We start from the raw sequence: 19,087 nt of genomic DNA, 5'->3' as shown, positions 1-19,087 counted from the left end.
GTGGTCCAGGGACCACAGTTTGAGAACCTCTGCTCTAGCTATTTCAAATTCTGTTTTAACCCTTTTCTCTAAAGCCTTCCCCATTCAAAGTATTTCTCTCCCAATTGATAAGCCTCTTCCTACCCCCAGTGCGGCATGCCTCTTACAGCTGGAGAAACTGAGGCACAGAAGTGACTTGCCCAAGGTCACACAGCAGGTTGGTGGCAGAATTGGGCATAAAACTCAGGAGTCCTGACTCCCAGGCTTATGCTAGGCACTAGATTGCACTGCCTCGTATTGCTGCTCCTGTGTGTAAATATTCATTGTAGTGCACAGGAACCGAGATGCCACCGTGCAGCTGAGACTGGTCATGAAGATGGCAGCTCAGTCTTCTCGCCTTAGCTATTTGGCACAGCAGAGCTGATAAAGGGAGGTTTGAACACATTGCTCTGAATCGTGGAAACGCTCATCTGAACACATTTTTATTTCTTTGAAGCATGTGGATTTGCATAGAGCACAAACGACATAAGACTTCTGTGCACAGCAAGGCTGTGACTCGTGTTCATATAAACATGCTCCATCTCTGGCAGCTGAACAATATACAAACACAGGCTGCATAGTACCATGCTAAGCACAAACACAGCACTTGTAACACCGAAACTCCATTCCCTCTTGTGCACCCACTCAGCTGTCCAGGCACACCCACTCATCAGATTGCCCAGGGTTAGCAGTAGGACAGGACTGTAGTGAAGCAGTTCTGATTCCTTCTCCTAAGATGGAAACAAGCTGCAGTAAAATGTAACCGTTGTATTGAAGGACAACGCAGAGAGGAGTCTTGCAGTCTTCCAGCTCAGGTACAAACAAACCAGTTTGTGGCCGACTCTAGATAGGTAGGTTACCTCCACCTCTACAGGCAGCTGTACTTCCTCACCAAGAAACTTCTGCCATTATTTCAACTGGGGCTTGGAGAGTCCCAGGCATCTCGCATTCCTGAGTTCTTTCCATTTGCTTCAAAGATGACTGATCCTCTTAGCTCTGGCGTCTATAACATTTGGCTGAACAGCAGAATCTTTATTCCTCCCTTCATAATGCAGCAATATGTAATTACCATCCCAAACCTGGGACGTAGCCATCCATTCAGTACAGCAGTAGCTATGCCCAAGGGCGGCTTGATTTGGTGGCTTCTCCCGAGCAGGGACAGCCCCAGGGGTATTTTAGGCTCCTCACATAAAAATCAGTAGAAGTCAGGAGCCTAAACCCCTGTGAGGATCTGGGCATGAGACGGTACTAGACCCCGAACGGGTTTAGAGTGCCACCGTTCTCTCTAGCTGCGGCAGGTTGTCTGCTTAATCTGTGAGCTGGGCCTAGTGACCTCTAGTGGTGAAGCCTGTTCTCTGAACAGGGGCAGATGTTTTTGTCCCAGCCACATGACTCCGTAAGTTGCTGAGGAAGAGTGTCTGTGTGTAAGTCATAGAAAGCAGCTTTCGCTCCTGCTGTGGTTTTTTTTTTGGATCGCCTCGGAATGTCACCTATCCTTGGTGGATCTCTTGGGTGAGGAGAAACAGCCCGTCCTTGTTAAATTAAGCTACAGGGTGACAGACAGTGTTGGATAGGAGCATGAGTCCGGGGAAGCAATTAGCTAGAATTTGTCCATGTGATTGATGTCCATGCCCCCCCCATGCACAAGTGACAGTGGGAGCTTTATGTGCACACCATGGGGGGATGGCAGGCATCATGCTTTGACTGAATACAAAATGCAGAAAGCTGAATCCTGGAGTCAGGCTTTGTTTTCAGCTGAAACTAATAACCCTCACAACAGGCCTGGGAGGTAGCTAACGTGTACACCTGCTCTAGAGAGAGATAGGTGACTTATTCAAGGGTGGAGAGGTACGGTGTTTAAATAAGAGTTCCTGAGCTCAGCTCACTAGACTGTACCCTTAAAATGACAGTCTGTGGGCTAGCAAAAGCAGCGATTGACCACACCAGCCAGCAGGTGCTCAGAGTTGGGGAGTAATGTGCATGCAGTGGGCTGGAGACTGTGACCTGACTGCTTCACGTGATTGCACCAGCACAGGTGAGTGAAACCTGGCTGGGGAGCTGGTGCTGTTTGTCCAGCTTTCTCCCTGCTCACTTACAGGGTTTAGCAACACTCTCAACCGTTGCAAGAGGAACATGGAAGCCTGAGGACAGGCTGGGGTAGGAAATAAGAGGAAGTGATTTTCAGCTATTTTGTTTTAAAATCTGTTTACAAATTCAGTCTCTTCTGCTACTGCAGTAATGTGAGCTCCTGTGTTTCTTTAAAGTCATCATGCCTGGTTCTGTTTATTCCCTTAATCTCCTTTGCCAGCTGTGTCCTTGGGCACATGTTGACAGGTCAGCTAAAGAGCCCCCGACACTGGAATGTCCAGTAGCTCAATTCAGGCAACTCCTGTCCCACTGAAGGCAGCTTGTCCTGTGGATTGGGGCAGAGAGGGCAAGTCTTCTGGCTCTCAGCAAGAGGCACAGTTGGAGTGGCTGTGTCTGCATCATGGATTTCCTTTCCTGTGAGCACTGTGCACCCCTTCTTTGTTGAAATTACAGTTCAAGCTCCTTTAAAAACAGCTCAGGTTAGGGTACTGGCTGCCTGTAGAAGAAACTGCAGGAAGGACTAAAGAGAGCCCAGGATCCAAAAGAATTACAGCTGGGAAAACATGCCTGCCCCGTGGCACCCTCCACGCTAATTCACAGCAGTGAGTGGAGAACAGCCAGCCGCTCTCACGCAGCGTCGTCTATGATCTTGCCGAGCGGAAGAAAGACCATAAATAAGCTGGGTGTGGAAAGGCAGGTCACTAGTTAAGTCCCATGTTTCACAGGAGTGCCCGGGTTCTTGCAGTTGACTTGTAGCTGCAGTTGGCATGCCTGGGCCAGTCAGCCATAAGCGTTTGTGCCCTTTGTGAGCATCACACAGCCTCAATACGTGAAGTTCCCCACTCCATCCCACCCAAGTTATACAGGAGGACAGCAGTGACTTCCATCTTCCTGCCAAACCTGGCTACTCTCAAACCTGCCTCTAGAAGCTTTATCCCCCCTCTACCGACCGACTGTCGGTGCTTGGGTGACACCTATGCGAGACTGTGGTAGGCAATTGCCCAAAAGCTGTCCATGATGCCACTCCCACTGCTGTGTGTGGCATCCTATCTGCCACCACAGAGCCTGTGCATCTCCGTGGTACAAAGCGTTCTGGGATCTACTCCGTACAAACATAAGAGATTTATTCTGCCACCTGGTATGCTTAGACTTGAGGGGAAAGAAGGTGGCGCGTTCTTAAAACAGGTTAGTTAAACGCAAAGCACTTTCGTGTCCCTTCCTAGTCCTGGGAGCTGGAGTTTTCAGTAATCGCTGCAGCGGATTAGACACTTCAGTAGCTGCATCTCTGTTCTTGAAGAGCTATTTAAATAAAGGTGAGTTTAAACCCTCTGCAGCAGCATGGCATAGGTACAGCCAGGGTCTGGATCCCTTCCCAATCCACCAGGACAAGGTCAAATCCACCCTCGTTGGACGACTCCTCTCAAAGGAATATGCTTTATGGCTATAGTTACTGTCTAGCTGAGGCTGTGGTACTGCAAGGAAAACTCGTTGTCTGGCTGATTAGAATGTCCATGCGGAGGGGGTTTGTATGGAAGCTCCAGTCACTAGATAAAGGTGACTACTGTCTGCAGCTAGCATACGAAACCCTTGTGAGCTCCCTGAGGCTTGGCTGCGCTTGACCCCTCCCTTCCCTGAATATGCACAGCATCGCCCTTTGCGTAGCTGCGTGCGGGTAGCCCCTCTGGCCAGCCCCCCTGGCCCGTTGTCCATTGCATAGCCTTTGCATGGTGGCCTAGACAAACCTGGGCTGCCATTCGCTGGCTGACCTCACCACTATCGTGCTGTCCCGTAGCCGAACGGCGGGCAGCAGCCGGTGCCCCCGGCAGCGCTCAGACAGCAGCGTGTTGTTGGACTGGTTTGTGTTACAGTCAGAAAGAGGTGTCTCTTGCTGGCCTGCCTTGCCCTCTGTCTCCGAGACGGATTCCTCTTCTGGGTCGCTCTGCTCTTCCTCCCCTGCCGGGTTGCGCTGCAGGGAAGAGGTGCACTCCGCGTCCGACTGGCCCACGCTGCCGGTCGTGCTCAGCTGCCCCTCGCTCACGTCGTCGCAGAATTGAGCCTCGTCCGTGCTTGTCTCGCTTCCTTGCTTTAGCAACCACTGCCTCGGGGCTCCCTCCTCTGTAGCCGGCAGTTCCGCCCCCTCTTCCAGCTCCGAGTCGGAATCTATCGAGCGGTCGCCAGATTCTGCGGGACATGCATGACTTTCTATAACCCTCCGGCCCCACTAGCAAGACCCTGGGACACCAGAGCCACATGCCAGGATGGCGAAGGTTTTTATGTTAACCCTGGTATTGCCACCAGTGGCTCTGGGTCTCTATTGCTCCCCTCTTTCCCCTGCAAAATGGGCACTGCCAGGCTGGACAGTTTTTCTGCCCTTAGAGAGATCAACCCCCTGTTGGTCGCAGAGGGTCCCAGTGGCAATTTTCTCTACAGCAGCAAGATCTGCATCCATTCAGCTGTGATGGAAATGAGAGCAGAGCGGCGATTGCTCTGAAGTAAGAATGGATGGGAGGGCTGAGCTGAGACCAACGACTTGTACGTCTACACCGGGCAACTTCACAGCACAGGCCCTGCCTATGAGAGATGCTGATGGCTCCTTCCACTGGCCAGATGCAGCATGATCCCTGCCAGTGTTCCCTGATAGCCAAAGGCCACCTCTTAGGCGTGAAACTCTGTCATCCTTTGTCCATTGAGTCCTTGGCCTCCCTGATGAGAATGACCCATGGGGCTCAGCCAGCCTCAATAGCAACTCAATAGCAGTTCTCATCTGATTCCCTGAGACAGGCATCCCCTCCAGCATGGACCACCCCACCCTGCCAGCAATCACACCCCCCTCCAGCAGACACATAACCTCCAACAGAAAATCCATTACCTTAACAGCTGCCCCCCTCCCCACAAAAGAGGAAATCCCTCCTGCAGGGTCTAAACATGATCCTAGTGCCCAGTAGGATCATGAAATTCACTGGTGGTAACTTCTGGTCATTCTCAACCTGGGGCCAGTTTGGAGCTAGTAGTTTGGAGGTGAACAACTCTCTGGAGCTACCTTTGCATCGTTCAGAAGTCTTGGAAGATCGGGGGGAGGACAGGGCCTGCCTGTGGCTGTCACTCACCTCTGAACGGATCGGCGTTGTTCTCTGAATCCCCCTTCTCCAAGGGCACCTCAAGGTATGGGATGTTGCTGTGTGGAACTGGGGGTTTGTTGTCCTGGGAGGGAAAGTGGAAGAGGAGCAACGTGAACAAATGGGGTGGGGGAAGGGGCCGTTGTAATGCTCTGCTGTTCTCAACCTAAATTAAGGTCCTTTAAAGCCAGATCACAACACTCCCTTACCTTGCTCTTGGCTATAAGGGAAATGGGTCATGAACCTCCATTCAGAGGAACAAAAGCATAATTGGGTCAGTCTGTCTCAGTAGCCAGTATTTTAAAATGGGGGTGATAATCCATCCTTCCTCCCCCTCCTTTTCTGTCTTGTCTGCTGTATGTTTGTACAGCTATGGGGCCTTGATCCTTGCGGGGGCCCTCCTCCAAATACTACAGTTATACCAATAGTGACAACTACCAAGCTTCTGGTAAACACAATACGGCAGCGTATCCTGACATGAGGGCTGCCTGAGAATCTATCCCCAAAGAAGGTAGCTGGCTGAATCCTGGCTGAAATTCTGCTCTCTGGCTTGGCATGAATGACACTTCGAAAAGTTGTTTGATGCTAGATAGGTAGGAGGCTTCCTTCCTTCCTTGCAGCATGCAGGGCCTGGTCAACTCAGCTCCCTTTGTTCCCTTCTTCTGATGGTGGCCTGCCCTAGGTCAGAGAGATGGCCCCGCTTCCTCGGTGGAGCGCTGGCTGCTTCTACCTTCCTTTTAAAGCCCGTTCATGCCACATCCTGCTCACCCTCGTTCCTCTTGCTGGCACCAAAAGGCCCAGTAGTGCAAGCAGAAATAGAAGGTCTCGTTAGATAAGTGCTCCCCCACCCCCACCCCAATTCTAGGACGTGGAACTCGACTTGGAGGGACTCCCACCTGGCTAGAGCGCCTGGTCCCCTCTTCAGCATCCTCTGTGTGTTTGTCAGAGCTAGTCAGTAGCTGAGCCGCCTTGTTCTCGAAAATGGTTGAGTAGAAGATGATGAGGGCCTCAATGATGCGAGCCTGGTGGGGGTAATCGACCAGCGAGGACAGGGAGATGGTGGCCTCGGTGGGCCGGGGGCGCATCAGCGTTGGCCCGAAGACAATGCCCAGGTTGCTCGAGGTCATTTTGTTGTCCTGTTCTACTTCCACAATCCTGAAGGAGCCGGGGAGCAGGAAAAGACGTGTTCATGGGAGAACAGGATGGGAAGGGGGACCGGAGTGGAGGGGGAGGAGAGAGAAAGGGACAGATGGAACTTATACGGCACAGGGGCTGCTCTGCCTGTGGTCCAGGTGTCCCACTTCTCCGGGGGAAGTGACAGTGTTTGTATGGGAGGAGAGACCCCCACCCACCCGCCCTGCTAGTTCTGGAGAGGACTCCGCTGCCCTCAGACCTAACTTGAGGGAGGCTGCCTGAACCCCCACCCTCCCATTTCAAGGATGGGGGGGTGGCGGGTGTTGCAGCATCACTAACAACCCCCCCTTGCAGCTCTCCTCACCCCTCCTCACCTTCTCAGGTGCTGCACGATGTACTGCAGCGTGGCCAAGTTCTCCCGTGGAAGCTCCTTCAGCAGCTCCTTCAACTTTGTCACCAATGTCACCACCATCTTGTCCGTGTCAGCTCCCTTGTCCACCAGCTCGGGACCTCCCTTCCCAGTCTTGGTCTTGGTCTCGCCCCCACCTTGCAGGCTTTCCTTGGCCAGGCCCATGAGTTCATTGTACAGCCGGAAGGGCATGATGGGTTCTGGCAGCTTCAAGAAAGAACAGACGGGGGAGATGAGTCCGTGAAGGCAAATGCCCAGACTCAGCGCTCACCAGCGCCAAGGCTGTAAAGCAATTTCAGATAATAGGAGATGGCCCTAGGCTCTAGGGCAGTCCTCTCCTTCCTGAATCTGCTCCCTGTCCTAGCTCACTGTGCTGAGAAAACTCTCGTCCTTTCTTCAGCAAACTTCTATGGCAAAGAAACCTCCCAAACGCTCCTGAGCTACCCACAATGCAGTGAGGGAAGGAAAGGGCCTCTCTCTCTCAGTCTCCCCTGCTTGCTAGGCACTCAGTCATCAGAGACCCGGCTTTACCCCTGTGCCACATAAATTCAGCCCCATCTGGCTATTTATTCCTGTAAATTACACACTCGTTTATCCCAGAACTTTGGATTTACCGAGCTCCTTCCCTCCCAATGCACTACAGGTCCCGAGCACCACAGCCATGCAGCCACCTCTGGGGTTAAGCAGGCAACCTGCTGCACAATGCTGAGGGGAGACTTTGGCCAAGGATGTTTTTGGGGGCTCGCTAATGGCCCCGGGAAGCAAACACGAACTTGGTTTGCAAACTGCACAGAACTCAGTTTAGCCACCGTGGAGGCCAGAGGGCAGCGTCAGTGCTGTTGGCATTCAAAAGTCTGTTTCCAGGGAATCTTGATGCTTCAAACCTTTAAGCACCAACCACTGAGCCGCTCCCTCTGGCATGTCTGAGTGATGACACGGAGACTTCCTGTCTCATGAATCATGAAGACTTCCTGTTGCTTTGGCTTGGTTTTCAGGCTGCTCTAACTAGGGACTTGAAAACAGAGTCTAACGTTGATCGGCTTCTCTCTTTCCCCTGTTTGGCTGTCCTGCCTTTCCAAACAGGCAACAGGTCATGTCCTCAGCCGCTGTAGTTCAGCATAGTTCCACTGCCTTCAAAGAGGCCCTGCCCACTTGGAGACTAGGGGAGGGTCTGTCCATAAACCTCTGCCTCTAAGGAGTTAACAGGTGCGAGGTTACCAAACCCACAGTCTAAAGCAAAAGAGACAAGCTGCTTCCCCTTCTGCCTTGCAGCATCTGTTGTTTGAGGATGTGGGCCGCCTGTTTTAATGGGCTGGTTTCACATACTGGGGCCTTGGCCAAAGGAGAATTGGGAGAGTCGTCGGTACCAACCACCTTGAACGCCAAGGCATGAACAACAGCCGCTGCACCAGAACTGGCCTTGCAGGCGTGTGTGTGTGTCTGTCTGTCTAATGCTGGGTTCACAGAATGAAGCTTGCAAACTACCCCTGGACCAGGCCCAGCATGAGCAGTGGCCAGGCAAGAATCCCCCCTAATGTGCCCCTTGCCCATACATCCCCAACCGCATGCCTTATCTATGACTTGGAGGGACACCCTCTAGGCATGGGTGAAATCTGTCTCTGTGGTGTGCCCCTGAAGGGGTGAATTGGTGGACTGGCAACTGCCACGGTAGTTTTGCAGTGTGGGCACCTGTCCACCAAGAAATGATCTCATTGCATGCAGGCTGCCAAAGAACCGCTCGATGGACCATCTTCAGCAGTGTTGTCAAGCATTCAAAAATCATGAGTCATCTCGCCCCCAAAATAAAGCAGGAGTGTTTTGTTTGTTTAGCAACTAAGAGATTTGGGGGGGTTGTACTTGCCTTTTGGTTTCAGAGTCATTGAGTTCACAAAGGGCTACAAACTTGCTTTTGCTTTAGATGAGATTTTGGGGGAAGTCCTTTCTTTCAGGAGTTGGGACTTTAAGAAAAAAACACCAAAGAGCAGGATAAAATCCCCAAAGTTGGCAATGCTGCTTTAGGTTCCTACTGGCCTGCTTTGAATTTGGATATATGATTTCAATACCTTAGGTCTCTACCATTGGCATGGACCAGCCAGCATACAGAGTTTAACTCTAGTTTGTGGCTGAACTCCTTCTGCCAGAGGTGACCCAGTGGGGCTGGGTATGATCCCCAAAAAGTCTTTCTTTGGCGATTCTCCACCTCATGCAGTGCAGAGACGATCCTGGAGGGTCAGGAACTTGTTACCTGTCGCAGGTAGAGCTTCAGGACGTTGCTGATATCGTGAGGGGAGGCTTGGGACAGCTCCACCAGCTCCTTCCCATTCTCAAATGCCTGGCAAAGCTTCTCCACGCGTGTCTTCACGCCATTGACTCGATAGATGCCCTGCAAAGGAGGGCATGAGGTTGAAAGGAGACCAGGAGGGGTGTTTCACCACGAGCTCACCCAGCACAGTGGGCCCATCGCCCCATGCCTGGTTCTGTGGTTAGAAACAACAAATCAAAAGACTGGGACTGTTCATCTTGGAAAGGAGATGACTTGGGGTGGGGGGTAGGGTAGAGGTCTGTGAAATCGTGAATGGTTTGGAGAAAGTGAATAAGGAAGTATTATTTACCCCTTTGTATAATACATGAACCAAGGGTCACCCAATGAAATTAATAGGCAGCAGGTTTAAAACAAACAAAAGGAAGTACTTCGTCACCCAACGCACAGGCAACCTGTGGAACTCATTGCCAGGGGATGTTGTGAAGGCCAAAAGTATAATGGGATTTAAAAAAGAATTAGGTAAGTTCATGGAGGATTGTCCATCTTGGCTAATAGCTATTGATGAGCCTGGGACGCTGCCGCCACGTTCTGGGTGGCCCTAGCCTCTGACTGCCAGAAGCTGGGAGTGGACGACAGGAGATGGATCATTCAATGATTGCCTGTTTTGCTCATTCCCTCTAAAGCACCTGGCATTGGCCACTGTCAGAAGACAGGACACTCGGCTAGGTGGACCACTGGTGTGACCCAGTATGACTGATCTTATGTTATTCGTAGTTAGTTATATAACAGCTGTTAAACCCAAGTGCTGCTATTTGATGCCTCAGTTTCCCCATCTGTGAACCAGGAGGTGTCTTACCCAAGGTTACAGATAATCTTGGCTCTGCTACTGACTCTAGTTCCTGGCTCCCAGCTCTCTAGACCTCTCTAGAAGCAGTCTGATGTTTTCACGGCGGGATACAGGCCCTGGGAAAGGAGCTGGAGCTCATGAGCAAACGAGCCATTCCTTGTCCGGATTACAAGGGCAGTCAGCCACTGCAGGGAGCCTGGCACGATTGGGGCGGAGGTCAGAAAGAGGGTGCCTCACCTTGGTTTTCAGAGCCCGCTTCTCGATCTCACAGATGCACTTCTTGATAATGAAGGGGATGCCGTCCGAGCTGTTCTGGGATGTCTGTGTGAAATCCCGGCCAAAGAGCTGCAGCTTCCCTTGGAGTTTCTTGTGGCCGCACTGGATGGCCAGGGTCTCCAGACATTTTTTGTGGCAGGCTAAATAGCACTGGAACCGACAGGAAGATGGTTGGTGGGAGAGACAGAGAGAGAGAGAGAGCTCTATGGTGAATAAAGCTTCAACTCACAGGGGCAGCTACCGTATTGTACCATGTCTCCTGCCTGGGAGACATCAGAGTGCCAATCAGAGCAGATTCACTGCATGCCAGAAGAAGTGCGTAAGAGCTGTGCTGAGAGGAGCAGCGCTCCAACAGCCGGGTGGGTGGGAGATTGCCTGTCTGTTGGGATGGACCCGAAGCCATTCCGTAGCCTGAACATGTCCCAAAAAACAAAGAAAACGATCTCTTCCAAACGCAAAGGGAGAGGAGATAGGCAGGGACTTCCCCAGCCCACCGAGCAGCAGGCCAAGGAAGCAGCTGCCCTATGGAACACACTGAGAGAGAGATTTCCAACTGGGCTGTCCCTGGGCCTCCGTTTTTGCAGATTCATCTTGCACCTGCAGTTAAGGCCTCTTGTACATCAGTACATCGGGGTCAGAGATTTAAGGGATTGTACCCCCTTTTTGACCTGAGTGGCTCGTCAAAGGTCAGGGCCCTGGGGGTGTTCCAGTTGGAAGCAGAAACTGATGGAGTCTTGTATTTCTGTGATGCCATCTTGTTTAATGACAAGGAGTGTGCAAAGTCCTGCTTCTCCGAGTGCAGGCGGCACCGTGAACAAAAGGACAGATTCTCAGCTTGCAGCCCTATGCCTCTTTGGCCAACACCAGACCCAAAAGCTCCAGCTCTAGCTTTTCCCATGGTCACTTTATGCTCCCAGGCTACTGCATGGCTTTCTTGCTGTTTGCCTCTGCCTCTCTCCCTGTTTTGTGTGTCCTGCCTTCTCCCCCCCGCCCCCCAAGCACACACACCAAACACAAACACTCAGCTAAATCTCTCTGCCCACTCAGTCCAAGCTCTCCGGTGGGTTCACAACCCCCTTTTGTCTGAGGGATGGGGAGAAGGGAGGACACTGCTGATTAACTCCTCCTGCCAGTTATGTTAATTGAAGAGTGTGTTCACATCCAATCTCAAAGAGGTGTGTGATCCACCAGTGTGTCTCAGCATACCAGCATTGGTGCCAACTCCATGGGTGCTCCGGGGCTGGAGCACACATAGGGAAAAATTGGTGGGTGCTCTGCACCCACCGGCAACCAAGCTCCCCATCCCAGCTCACCTCCGCCTCCTCCCCTGAGCATGCCACATCCCCGCTTCTCCTCCCAGTGCTTCCCGCCACAAAACAGCTGTTTTGCGGCATAACAAGCTGTGGGAGGGAGGCGGGAGGAGTGGGAAGTTGGAACACTCAGGGGAGGAGGTGGGGCCGGGGCAGGGATTTGGGGAAGGAGTCCAATAGGGGCAGAGTTGGGGTGGAGACTTTGGGGAAGGGGTTGGAATGGGGGCAGGGCAGGGACAGGAAGCGGCGGGCGGTGGGGGTCGAGCACCCACCGGCGCCAGGAGAAGTTGGTGCCTATGCATAACAGGACTTACGTTGCAGGTGCATATTTGCTCCCACCCTTATATGAAGCTGCAGAAAGACAGTCCAGCAGCTGAGACTCTCGTGGAACAAAGATATGTGAGAAGTTAGATGCTGTCACCCAAAACACCTGCAGGTTCAGCTGAGCTCACTTGGTTCCCAGTTCACATCAGTGCTGCTGGGTACCTCTCCAGGCTTCTACTTCATCTACCCCTCCCTTCCCCCAGGCCTGCTTCCCGTCTCTCCCTACCTCCTCGCACTCCGCTCCCTGGAAGTAAACGTAGCTGTTGCATTCCCGGCATTTCGAAGGGGTGCGAAGTTTTCTCAGCCGATGGGTCTGGGCAGCCTTGGATAAACCCACGTTTCGGAATGGGCCCGTCGGAGCCGTCATTTCAGGGGCTATCCCATTGATGCCTAGAGGCAAACCAAGAATAAATCCATCCAAAATCCATGTGACTCAGAGGAGCTGGCATAGAGGATATCGGAGCCCAGGAGCACTTCCAACAGACCAGTCAATCAACTGGCCATGTCCATACTCCAGTCATGTCTCAGATATCCTACAGCCTAAGCTTTAGAGTCAACTCCTCTAAGTAACCTGGGTCAAATAAACCTGTTCCCACCTTCTTTCTAAGCCCATGATCATCCATAGGGATTTCATGGCCCTGGAGACATATGGAGAACTGTGGTGTCACCATGCGCTGTCTAGGCAGTCCTCACCCATCTCTTCTGTGCTCTCCTGTTTTCGGAGATGAGAAGAAAACACTGCCAGTTTGGTTTCTAGCTGATCCTCCACTGATTTAACGCCCAGCAGCACAAACTGCGAGCTAATCTCTAGGGAAGCTTGGCCAAAGTCTCCAGAAGTAATACGAAAGCACATAATGCGGGGGCCATGGGAGACTTTCCGCCAGCAGCCCCTTCTCCTGCCAAGCTGAATTCAATCCTCACATAACTTGCTTGGAGCTGACATTTTTGGGGAACGTTTCTTCCTTTTCCTGTTTTTGTGTGAGATAACCAGCCATAGAGATCCAAAGCCCCCAGCGCTGAGTTAGAGAGTCTGGAAAACGTGCAGCAAGCCTTGGTCAGACACAGCCCAGATCACAGTTCTGAAAGCACCATGACAGCAAGCACTTAGTCACCAGCTACCAGTCAACTTCTTTCCCTATCAACTGGAAGACTCTAGCAAATGTACGAAGAGTCCAAGTGACTTCGATTGTTACATACAAGGAAATCCTAGCTCAGTGATTGGCTGAAAGTAGTCATGCGACAAATCAATGTGTTTCCGTTATTTTCCTTCCAAGGTCTACAGTAGTGACAGGTCTAGTATTAAGTTAACCAATCAGATTGCATATGCAAATCTCAGTGACCTGACTGGCTCAATAGTCAGTAATAGTTGATTTCCTCCCTGCCAAATGGAACTCTTCTAGTCACCTTCAGAATGTTAGTTAAAGTGCTAAGAAATCCATGGCAGTGGTGGAGAGATTTCCACATACTGGGGATATGTGGTAAAATTCAGCTCTCAATCTCATTTTTTGGGGAATATCAAGGTTTACAGTTTCTCGTGGGACAATGTCAGCCCCAATCTGCTGTCAGTTAGACTAATGGCGCTCCCTGGACTCCAGTTATTCCATAATTGCTCCAGTGTCATGGGGATTAGAACCTGGCCCCTCGTTTTTGCCTCAGTCAGTAGCATTCAGATTATGGCAGTTCCGGCATCTGAACCAACTCATTCCAAGATAACTTTGCTGAATTCAGCAAAGTTACCCCAGGGATGAATTTGGCCCGTTGAAGCAAACACCATCTTAATCTTGTCCTCGGTCAATCTTTTAGTCAAGGTAAGTCACTATCTGCTTAATGTTGTCAAGGTGCCTGGGTACTGAGCCACAGGAATGGTGGAACCCTTCCCCATCACGTACTCTGTTCAAATGAAGCCGCATTCTCATCCTTCTCATCCAGCTCTTCATTAGAGGACATGGTGCCATTGGAAGACATCCGCTGGAACTTCTGGCTAAATGTACCTACCAAAACACAACCCACAATACGGAGCACGATTAGAGGCTAAACAGTTTCTCTTATGAATGTGTGTGTGGCCCACAGCCAAGTCCCGCGCCTACTAGGAGACAATGGCTCCAGAGTAGCTGTGAATTTTCCCCAGAGCTAGCACTCCCAGCCTGTCCTGTACAGTGCCTCCTGCTGGGAGGAACTGACGTAGCGGTGACATTCCAGTTCTCTTGTCATTCTACTGAGCCATCTACCGTCAGAGGCTGGGACCAAAGTAGTAATCTGCAGTATATAGACTTATTTTAAACTAGAAAAATTAAGACACAAATCTCATCTTAGCTCTCATGCTCTGCCCCCAGACTGGTCCCATTAGGAGATGTAGACTGGAGTAGCACAGGAGAAAGAAGCAGCCAGCCCTGTATTACACTGCTCCCCATGGGCCAGGTTACTCTACCTGAGGCTGAATCCAGGCTGCCCTCTGTTTCAATGATGGACGTTGGCCAAGACTTATGGACCTGGTGTCCTCTCCCACCTGCAGAAAGAACCACTTGACACGTGAGCTGCTGCTTGCTGGGTACATGTGAGCAACATAGTTTAATTTAGAACAGCCTTGACACTGGTGGGCTCTCAGGCTGCAGAAAATCCAACTGCCCCTGCTCCGTTTCTTGCTTGCAGGCGCGTTGGGACCAGGGGTGAGTGTTGCAGAGGGCAAGAGGGCAGTCTCAGCACCAGGGTGCAGGGAGAGGGGAATCTGCAGTGGACCCACTTCCAAGCAATGGGCATTAGAAGCAGCATCAGCATGGATGGACTCTGAGAGGAGGCTCATCTGGGTAGGAAATTAGAGAATAATGAGCCCCTTCATCTTCCATCAGCATTATGGCAATTGAGAGCAATCAGCACCTAGCAGGATTGGGCCTGGGATGGGGTTAGCAAACCCCACACTGGAGAGCAAGGAGTTAAGGCGTTGCTCTGGGCCCAGGCTGCCCCAGCCAGGCACGCCACTCGTGCAAGGCATGGCTTCAAAAGGGGAGAAGAGCAGCTCTGAAGGGGGCCGGCAATGGAGGGGGGCAGATGGCGGCTCTGAGAGTTGAAGTATTGCCCCAGGGCACCTTTCTGGAGGCCTCATTACACCGACCAGAGGAGAACCTGCGATAGAGAGCAGTGACTGGGGGTACAGGACAGAGACTCTGACTGCTGGTGTAGTCAGCAGGGGCTGGGGTAGGAAGAGGTCCAGGGAAAGCCTAGTGTAGCCACCCATCGTTGAGCCCTGGACTGGAAATCGGTGGAAAGGATGAGCCCGGGCTCTCCTACCCGTATCTAGCAGACAGCATCTCCGAGAGGCCTACGGGAAGGACCCTGATTATTCAAAGGCCCAGCCCTCACTCCCCCCAGGGCAGGAGGGGAGAGCCGGAAACAAGCACCTGACCACTAGGCAGCACTGTGGGGCAGTAGCGCACCATTTACAGGGCCCTATAGTAGGACAGGGAGGGAAAATTATAGTGAGGAGGGATCTGAAGGACAGCAAAAGTCTCTTTGTTAAACACCCTCAATGGCTTTGATCTCCCCGGCCTGATAAGAAGCTGTAGCTGCCATTGTATTTAGTATATGTATTCTTTATGCCATCCGATCCTAAACCAAACTTCGCACCGCTTGATAATCTGTACGTTGTTCCCTGATAACCAGAAACTTCTACGCTTAAACTCTGTACCATTTTCTTTTTATTTTAACATCATCTTAATACAATTCTTAAACCTTAAAGGACTTAGCCAAGTATGCTGGCAAAGATAGAAGCACGAGTGCTCTCGGTGCTTCAGGGCACCAGTTTATGAGTGGTTGGGGTCAGGAAGAACAATTGCCACCTAATAGTATCGAAAGAATCATGTGCATCCAGAGCCCTTTCTCTAATGCATCCGGCATGGGCTGCAGTTGGAGACAGGTTATGGGACTAGATGGTTGGCAGGGGCTGATGGAGACCCTAGAGGCGGTGGACCAGGGGTCTGTTTGGGAGGGGTAGCTGGAGGGATACCAGGCTGGATGGACCAAGGGTCTGCTTAGTAAATGATGTTCACTTTGGATCCCTGATTCCATTCCTCTGCCCCACACACGGATGGGCTCTCACAGAGGAATTGTTCTCTGCAGACGGAAGAACTCACTCTGCCCCAGACCATATTGCTAGAGAATAAAGTGGGGGGGGGCAGCTCTTCATCAGAGGACACGGTGTCTGACCTGCACCCCCAGGCACTGCTCTCCAGGAGCTCACCTCTCCGTTCCACGTTCACGGTCCCACTTTGCTGCTCCCTCGCCGCTGCCCCTCCCTCCGAGACGCCTCCGTCCTTGGAGGGTGCAGCCCCGTCGGCACAACTGAAGTCACTGGCATTAAAGCTGCCTTTCCGTGGCCGGATGCAGGGGGACCTGATGGCCAGAAGGAAGGTGAAAGGGATCATTCAATTGGGTGGAGAGGAAGGGGATGTTCAGTGACAACTCGCCTGCCGCTGCAGTCACCCACTCTGGGACCGCACCACCCTGGTATCCTACGTATCCAACAGCCTGCCTCACCAGTCAGCACCTTCCTTGCCAGCCCGCACCGCACCTTTGGGGAGGGGGTGGGACACTCCAGCAGGTGACACTGCTGCGGGGAGCGGGGAAGCCCTGGCTATTGGGAGCTCTGCAATCCTCTCTAGCCTGTCCCAGCAGGAGATGCTGAAGGAAGCAGGGCAGGAGTGCTAGCTGTGTGGGGGACTCCCAGATTGTCCCAGGCTAGCCTCTCCCAGCAGGAAGCGCTGTACGGCATGATGCAGGAGCACTGGCATTGAGAGTAGCTCATAGCCCCTCTCCAAGAGGGAGGGTCACAGGCAGCAGAGTGAAAGGGGGCCCTCCCTACCAGGCGTTCTGCGACACGTAGGGTTCAAAGTCGTACTGGGTCTCGGGTTCGTCTCCCCGCTGCATCTGCTTGACGTGGGAGGCGTACTGCTGTCCGGGGTCATACAGCTTGCTGCTCTCGCACAAGGTCTGGAAGTGGACGGGCTGGGGCGCTGTCTGTATGTGCATGATCTGGTAGAAGGAGATTGTGGCCTGAAATAGAGAGAGAGACTCAGAGCGGGGTGCAGGGGTATGTGTGACCCCGCACAAACCACGCGGAAGCAGCCCTTTGAGACTCCGCATGCTAGTGCCAGAGAGTCAGAGTTCCGTGTAAGACATGCCGCCGGGACCCTGGGACACTGTGCTAGGCAGAGGTCCCTGAGTTACCTCTAGCTTTAAGTCTTGGCAGCGGGATTGGAAAGAACTTTATCTCAGGTCTGCTCCTCCTCACCCTCTCTTCTACAGAGAGAGGAGCAGCCAGCCCAAGGGGGAGCGTAGTTGCTTTTGGCATAACACAGCGAGATCTGGGCTTCTCACAGCAATGTGTGCAGAAGAGGCTGAGTACGGTCCTACCGCTCAGACGGCTGCCTCAAGCGAGCGAGCCCTACTCACCGATTTCATGACCTGGTCGCTCTGCTTGATCACCTCGTGGATCTGCCGCAGGACGTTCACCTTGGTGTCCTCCAGCTCCTGCTTCTGTGTGTTGGCATCTGCGATGCAGGTCCGGTATGTGGCCATTGACTCCTCTGCCTGAAAGCACCCGAGAAAGTGTGAGGTGCTAACTGCCCAGCGGCGGGAGGGCAGGGAAGGAAGACAAACCCTCCTTTGCCCCTTGGGTGGCACTTACCCTACAGTCCCTCCTGCCCAGGCAGTTCCGATGAGCATTTAGCACTGACTGCCCTGGAGAATGAAGTCCTTGAGTCACATACCAAGTGCAGCAGCCAGGGCAATGCTGGGGCAAGCACCCCCGGCTGTTCCCCAGGCACTCCTGCACTCATCCTTGGTTTCTATGCTGGGACAGCTGCCAACAAGACCAGCTGGGGAAGTTCTTTCAATGCAGACACTTGTCTGCTAGGATTCATGGGTTCCAAAGCCAGACCATTGTGATCATCTAGGCTGATTTCCTGTGTAACACCAAGTCATAGCTTTCCCCCCAAGATAATCCCTAGAGCAGATCTTTTAGAAAAACATTCTGTCTTGATTTAAAAATTCTCAGTGATGGAGAATCCATCACAACCCTTGGTAAGTTGTTCCAATGCTTAATTATCCTCACTGTTAAAAATTTACCCCTTATCTGCAGTCTGAATTTGTCTAGCTTCAACTTCCAGCCATTGAATGATGTTATTCCTTCTCTGCTAGATTGAAGAGCCCCTTACAAAATATTTGTTCCCCATGTAGGTATATGTCGACTGTAACCAAATCACCCCTTAACCTTCGCTTTGTTAAGCTAAATAGACTGAGCTCCTGGAGTATGTCTCTATAAGGCAGGTTTTCTAATCCTTTAATCAATCTCACAACCCTTCTCTGAACCCTCTCCAATTTATCAACATCCTTCTGGAATTGTGGACACCAGAACTGGATACAGCATCCATGTCAAGTCCCGCCGAACTAATTTCAGTGGCTGTCAGGGGCAGCGAATTCCCAGCAAAATTGGAGCCAGTGAACTAAAACACCTCGTTACCATTGGAAGGTGATAGCGGATTGGTTCAGTGGCCCTGCTGTTCAGCCTGGTGAGAGACCCAGGTGGTCCTGGGCGGGTGCAGGGGGTTGGGGTCTACCAGAGGCCCTGCTAGTGAGTGATTCAGCACCAGTCCCTCTGGTCAGGTACGGAGCAGAAACACTGGGAGTCTGGGATGTGCTTCCGGCTGAAAGGATGGTTTGGAGATGTACGGCGTTTGGGACACGAAAGGCTCCGATGTTGTGGAGAGGGCTCCCTGCCCACTCAACATCCCAAACAGTGATGTTCTCCTAGCATCTCCCTGACCCTCACCTTATTCCTGGCCTCCTCCTCCAGCCGCCTCTTCTTGTCCAGGGTCTTGTTGGTGGTGTTGCTGCTGGTGTTCTGCTGTTCCTCTTCGGCCTTCACTGTCATATACTTGGCCTTCTCGTGTTCTTCACAGCGCTGCATGTATATCTGCTTGGCCTTGCGCAGGTTGGTCTCAGCCTCTTGCTGCCGGACAAAAAATTGGGACCTTGATCCAAGGTAACTGGTCTAGGGAAAAGTCTGTCTGTCCAAGGAAAATGTTATCCTCCCCCTCCCTAGCCCCAGGGTTCTCTCCTCACTGGCCTGAAAGATTCTCCACTGCAGAATTACGGGATGAAGCTGAGTACTAACCAACTCTGCACACATATGGCTAGGAAATGAGCATGGAGGGGAGGAAACTTAGACTGTAAACTCTTTGGGGCAGAGGCTGGCTCTTTGTTATGCATATGTACAGCGCCTAGCACGGTAGGGATCAGATCTAGAAC

General features: G+C 52.1%; 1 protein-coding gene across 3 annotated transcripts in view; it reads right to left on the bottom strand.

The window, feature by feature from the left end:
• Nucleotides 1–448: 448 nt before the first annotated feature.
• Nucleotides 449–19,087, bottom strand: part of ARHGAP45 (Rho GTPase activating protein 45) — a 46,000-nt gene continuing 27,361 nt past the window's right edge. For 2 of the 3 annotated variants that reach the window (XM_073324317.2, XM_073324316.2), the window contains exons 11-23: nt 18,609–18,788; nt 17,231–17,368; nt 16,641–16,831; nt 16,020–16,171; nt 14,214–14,291; nt 13,675–13,776; nt 12,012–12,175; nt 10,113–10,301; nt 9,011–9,148; nt 6,731–6,972; nt 6,119–6,377; nt 5,214–5,307; nt 449–4,287 (exon numbers count right to left, since the gene is read on the bottom strand). In XM_073324317.2, the coding sequence (XP_073180418.1) occupies nt 3,839–4,287; nt 5,214–5,307; nt 6,119–6,377; nt 6,731–6,972; nt 9,011–9,148; nt 10,113–10,301; nt 12,012–12,175; nt 13,675–13,776; nt 14,214–14,291; nt 16,020–16,171; nt 16,641–16,831; nt 17,231–17,368; nt 18,609–18,788 (2,376 nt within the window). In that variant the 3' untranslated portion in view covers nt 449–3,838. The remainder of the gene's footprint in view (nt 4,288–5,213; nt 5,308–6,118; nt 6,378–6,730; nt 6,973–9,010; nt 9,149–10,112; nt 10,302–12,011; nt 12,176–13,674; nt 13,777–14,213; nt 14,292–16,019; nt 16,172–16,640; nt 16,832–17,230; nt 17,369–18,608; nt 18,789–19,087) is intronic. The other variant, XM_073324319.1, reaches the window with a different exon arrangement.

The sequence above is a fragment of the Lepidochelys kempii genome, chromosome 25 (assembly GCF_965140285.1).
Source record: "Lepidochelys kempii isolate rLepKem1 chromosome 25, rLepKem1.hap1, whole genome shotgun sequence".
NCBI lineage: Eukaryota > Metazoa > Chordata > Testudines > Cheloniidae > Lepidochelys > Lepidochelys kempii.
This window is presented reverse-complemented; position numbering and strand designations above follow the sequence as displayed.